The 5,000-nt window shown below is 42.1% G+C and overlaps 1 protein-coding gene across 1 annotated transcript; it reads left to right on the top strand.

Annotated features, from left to right (window-relative positions):
* Positions 1 to 6: 6 nt before the first annotated feature.
* LOC137917404 (mitochondrial import receptor subunit TOM70-like) lies at positions 7 to 4,349 on the top strand (the record flags this gene model as incomplete). Its single annotated transcript, XM_068760161.1, has 9 exons — positions 7 to 126; positions 214 to 362; positions 779 to 986; positions 1,101 to 1,235; positions 1,332 to 1,439; positions 2,191 to 2,307; positions 2,457 to 2,554; positions 2,648 to 2,770; positions 2,852 to 4,349. Coding segments are annotated over 9 exons (1,212 nt in total), but the record flags the coding sequence as incomplete, so codon positions are not given.
* Between the last annotated feature and the right edge of the window lie 651 nt (positions 4,350 to 5,000).

The raw sequence follows: 5,000 nt of genomic DNA, 5'->3' as shown, positions 1-5,000 counted from the left end.
TGTGTGTGTCCTCCAGATGTCACAGCGGTGTGTATTCTTGAGGCTTTCCAGAACCAGCAGAGCATGCTGCTAGCCGACAAGGTGCTGAAACAGCTGGGGAAAGAGAAGGCTAAAGATAAATACAAGGTGTGTGTCCACTTTTCACAACATTTGTTGTGATTTAATTTCTCTGAATTGTGACAGCAAACTTTTTTTAAACCCCTTCTTCTTTAGAACCGTGAACCGATGATGCCCTCTCCCCAGTTCATCAAATCCTATTTTAGCTCGTTCACTGATGACATCATCTCACAACCCTTGCAGAAGGGGGAGAAGAAAGATGAAGACAAGGACAAGGAGGGGGAGGCATCTGAGGTCACCGGCAGGTCAGACAGTGCTTACTTGGTGCGAGACGTCCAGTTGGATTGACAATAAATAAAACTAAACTACGACGTACCAGAAAGCGACCGTGCGAATTGAGTGTTTGACATTTTCCGTGGTCTCATCTAGTCTAGAAATTGTCTCTTTCTAGTCCTCATTTACAGAATCATGACGTAGCATACAATACTTATTTGACAATCAGCTTTGATTTGATATGATGGTACCATCGTGAACAGCTATACATGTTCACATTGTGACATCTACCCAGAAATGATCAATAATGCAGCTCTTGTCCACCATTGCATCCATCAATGACGGACCAAAAGGTGGACCGGAACTGATTTTAAATCTAAAGAATCTAACATAATGGGGAAAAGTGTGAGGTTTTCATTGTCTTCTCCTGCTTGTCCATCTCTGTTAGCTCTGGCTACCTGAAGGCAAAGCAGTACATGGAGGAGGAGAACTATGATAAAATCGTCAGTGAATGCACCAAGGAGATGGAGTCGGCGGGCCGATACACTGCAGAGGCCCTCCTGCTGCGCGCCACGTTTTACCTGCTGATTGGTAACGCTATGGCTGCCCAGCCTGACTTGGACCGTGTAATCGACATGCAGGACGCTAACGTGAAGGTGAGACCTTTTTATTTGGGGGGGCCTGTTCTTAGCCGATCACACAACTCGGCCAGAGGCTAATAAGACTATAGGGATGCAAACACTTTCAGTCCTGTCTCTTGCTTTCTGCAGCTACGAGCCAATGCTTTAATCAAGCGTGGAAGCATGTATATGCAGCAGCAGCAGGCTCAGCTCTCCACGCAAGATTTCAACATGGCAGCCATGATCGACACGCGCAACCCTGACGTATATCACCACAGGGGTCAGGTACCAGTTGTTTTTACCTCACTGGCTGTCAGTTTAAAGTTTGAAACATCTCACGTTAGACGGTAGCTCTGTGTCTAAAGGCTCATTTCTTCTCAGCTGAAAATCCTGCTGGACCAGGTCGACGAGGCAGTGGGCGACTTTGACGAGTGCATCCTGCTCAGGCCGGACTCTGCCCTCGCCCAGGCACAGAAATGCTTTGCTCTCGTAAGTAATCCGACCAAATGCTTGAAGACGGTGCTGCGCAATATAGACGGAAAGTGATATCAAATATAAATTATATTTGTTTAAGATTGATAGCTCACTCTTGTTAATAGAATGCTAACTGTCAACAGACTCCTGGAGCTTTTCATGTTCTGGACAGTGGCCTGTTGAGAGATTATCAAACAGCGCTTTGACGCCGTCTTAAACAACACAAATTTTCAGTTTGACATTCTTTGTGCGACGGGGACGGCAGGAAATGCTACGAAGGACTAGGGTCAAAATCTATAAAGGACTGTAGCATCAGTATAAGGGACCTCAGATGTTTTACCAAATGAGCTAAACAGAGGCTTTTTCAAACCCAGGCCACCATGCCTTTGTTTTAAGGATGACACGTCTTGCGACTACGACTAGTGACGTGGATTGAGAGTCTCGCGGTTGCCTCAGTTTTATGTTTGTATTATGACCATGTTTACTTACCTACTTGTTCAGTGGTCTACCCTGCCAGGCTGCACAAAGCAAAAATCTTTATGCATTCATAACATCTGTTGTTTATGGATTTTGGAAAAGGGAGTGGCACGGTGGATAATCTCATCTGAAACAGCAATTAAGCACTATTAAGGTGTCATCAGACAATGCGTAGCACTTACCCATAAAAGCAAGTGTGCCGTTATGTCATTGAACAAAGTAAATTTGTATTGTAAACTCTGTTCCTCCACGTCTGACCACTGAGTTTCTTTTTCTTTTTTTTCTTCAGTACAGACAAGCATATACTGGAAACAACCCATCGCAAGTGCAGACAGCAATGGATTGCTTTGAGGATGTCATCAGACGGTTCCCCAAGTGTGCCGAGGGCTATGCTCTATATGCTCAGGTAAAATAATCAAGTATTGGCTTTTGTCACTGGATCATTTAGTGACACGACGAGTTTAAATGTATTATAGTGTCATTGAGGCAGAGGAGAGCATAGCGGATTTAGGCCATGTTACTGTGTTTATTATAGCACAATTGTGTTTTCTTCAGGCTTTGACTGATCAGCAGCAGTTTGGAAAAGCAGATGAGATGTATGACAAATGTATTGAGTTGGAACCGGACAACGCTACCACATATGTTCACAAGGGGTAGGCTGTTTTCCTTTTATAGAGCCACATTGTTAGTAATAACTAGTATGTGTCATCATGAGTTGTTGACGTTTCTGTATATCGTTTGACCAGTTTGTTACAGCTCCAGTGGAAACAAGACCTTGACTTGGGTCTGGACCTCATCAGTAAGGCCATTGAAATTGACAACAAATGTGACTTTGCTTACGAGACGATGGGGACCATTGAAGTTCAAAGGTGAGATTAACAAACTGTCCAGCAATGAATATCAGAAAGGTTCTTCAAGGGCTCAAAATAACCTTTGAACTTTCCTTTCAGGGGCAACCTGGACAAGGCAATAGACATGTTCAACAAGGCAATCAACCTAGCCAAGTCAGAGATGGAGATGGCCCATTTGTACTCATTATGTGATGCAGCATATGCCCAAACAGAAGTGGCAAGGAAATATGGGCTGAAACCTCCGACACTGTAAACTCTTCCACCAGCTGAGTGCCGATCTCTTTATTGCTGTATTAAAACTGCCTGTGTCTGACTTAATTTTGTTTTGAGTACTGGATTTTGTCAAAAAAAAGGAAAGGCCCTGAATATATGCTCTGTTTACATGACACTAAAATAGGCTTGTCATCACAGAAGGATTTCTGCTTACATTTATGCCAAAGCTGTGATCAGAGCCTTCGGTTGATTTGCAGTTCCTGGGGGGTGGGAGCCCAGGGGAGTGTGGGGTCGCAACATTGCTGTGCTTAGCTGACAATTCAACCAGAATGTTGTTGTCAAACCCTTGAGATTGTCATCTAGAGAGAAAAGCATACATGAATGGCCATGTAGTCCTGTTCAACTTAAGTTAATGTAAAATGTAAGCAAATTGAAGTGTATGCAGTCTGAATTACTGAATAGGATGTTTTTGTGACACAGAAAATACTGTGGGTCTTATAATGGACTGTTCAAACGCTTAATTTATCTGAAGTGGCTTCATCCACCTCCCTAAATTTGAATATTTTGAGTTCTGAATGCAAGTTTAAAATGTGTAATGTCAGTGTTTGTTATACTGATTGATTCCCTGGACACAGAGTAACAGAAGGCTTAGTATAGCATCCTGAAGTGTTTTTTTTTATGTTGGGACTGCTTGTTTTTTGTTTTTTTTTACACTTTATGCAGCATGTTCACTTCGTATTAGTAAATGCAATGCTCATTCTGTCTTGAACACCAGGAAAGCCCCCGACTTTAACAGACGGGGCAAAACGATTGATTGGAAAATCTAGATTTGAGTTTTTCATGTTATTTTCTTGAATTGCCTCTAATGTCTGAAGATATCGCAAAGGATTGAGTGTTCATGTTCTTTTTCCTAACTCACTTTAATCACAAACATGAACAATTTTCTATTTTAAGGTGACATTTTAGTTTTTTTTCCTGACAGGATGGATTTGTTTCTGTCCTAAGCCTTGTTTCCAATCCACATGCAGGATCTCTTGGTGTCATGTATGATTTAGTTCTCGAGGAGCAGCCACACTTTGTACAAATAATGATCTTAGTCACCAGTGCTGAATGTTAATGTTTGGAGAACTAAAGTCTAATAGCTCTTGTGTTCATTTATCAGCAGTGATGTCTCTTTATATTGAGTATTACAAAATCTCGTAAGGACTACTGGGCAAAAAAAACTTTTCCTTTCTGAAATTGGAGCATTCAAATGTACAGAAACCTTAGAAAATTATACAGCAATAATTAAATGTGAGGCCGTTTGATATACGCCACTATCATTCAACTGCATGTATGGTGAAAGAGAATATGAATGCTAATAAAGTTATAATTCCTGAAATAATTATCACCTTCAAAATGTCATTCTTGCATGCTTTCTTCAGAAACAACCTCTGCCTGTGTAGTTGTACACACCTTTTACTGGTACTTATTTGGCAGCAGGGAGCGTTGATGGAAGGGAAAGTGTTTTATTTAGAGCACCAACGCGCGCCCCCCCCTCCCCCCCAAACATGTTGATTACTGGTATGTTCTCATGTTAAAATGGCTCTGAGCTAAAAAAAAAAAAAATAGAAGAACTGGTCAACACTGGAGGAACTTTGAAGTTTTAGGTTTGTGTTGTACATCAGCTCTATCTGTCAGCAAATTTAAATAAAGGACAACAGCAAGACACGTGAGCTTTTGTGTAATTTTATTCAATTCACCCACTTTTCTCAGACATATTTTTAAATTTTGTGATCTCCATCCATCCATTTTTATCCAGGGCGCGGGGGCAGCAGCCCAAGCAGGGAAGCCCAGACTTCCCTCTCCCCGGCCACTTCCTCTAGCTCTTCCGGGGGGGTGAGGGGATGAGCGTTTTACTGCTGATTCATTAACTGCTTTTACTCCTCCTTTTAACATAGAGGAGCTGGTCTCTCTTTTTAACACTACTTGTGAGGATATTCTGGACTCTGTCGCCCCATACAAGACCAATAAGAAAAACAGAGCACCGCAACCC

Source organism: Brachionichthys hirsutus, unplaced genomic scaffold, assembly GCF_040956055.1.
Source record: "Brachionichthys hirsutus isolate HB-005 unplaced genomic scaffold, CSIRO-AGI_Bhir_v1 contig_1052, whole genome shotgun sequence".
Classification (NCBI taxonomy): Eukaryota; Metazoa; Chordata; class Actinopteri; order Lophiiformes; family Brachionichthyidae; genus Brachionichthys; species Brachionichthys hirsutus.
This window is presented reverse-complemented; position numbering and strand designations above follow the sequence as displayed.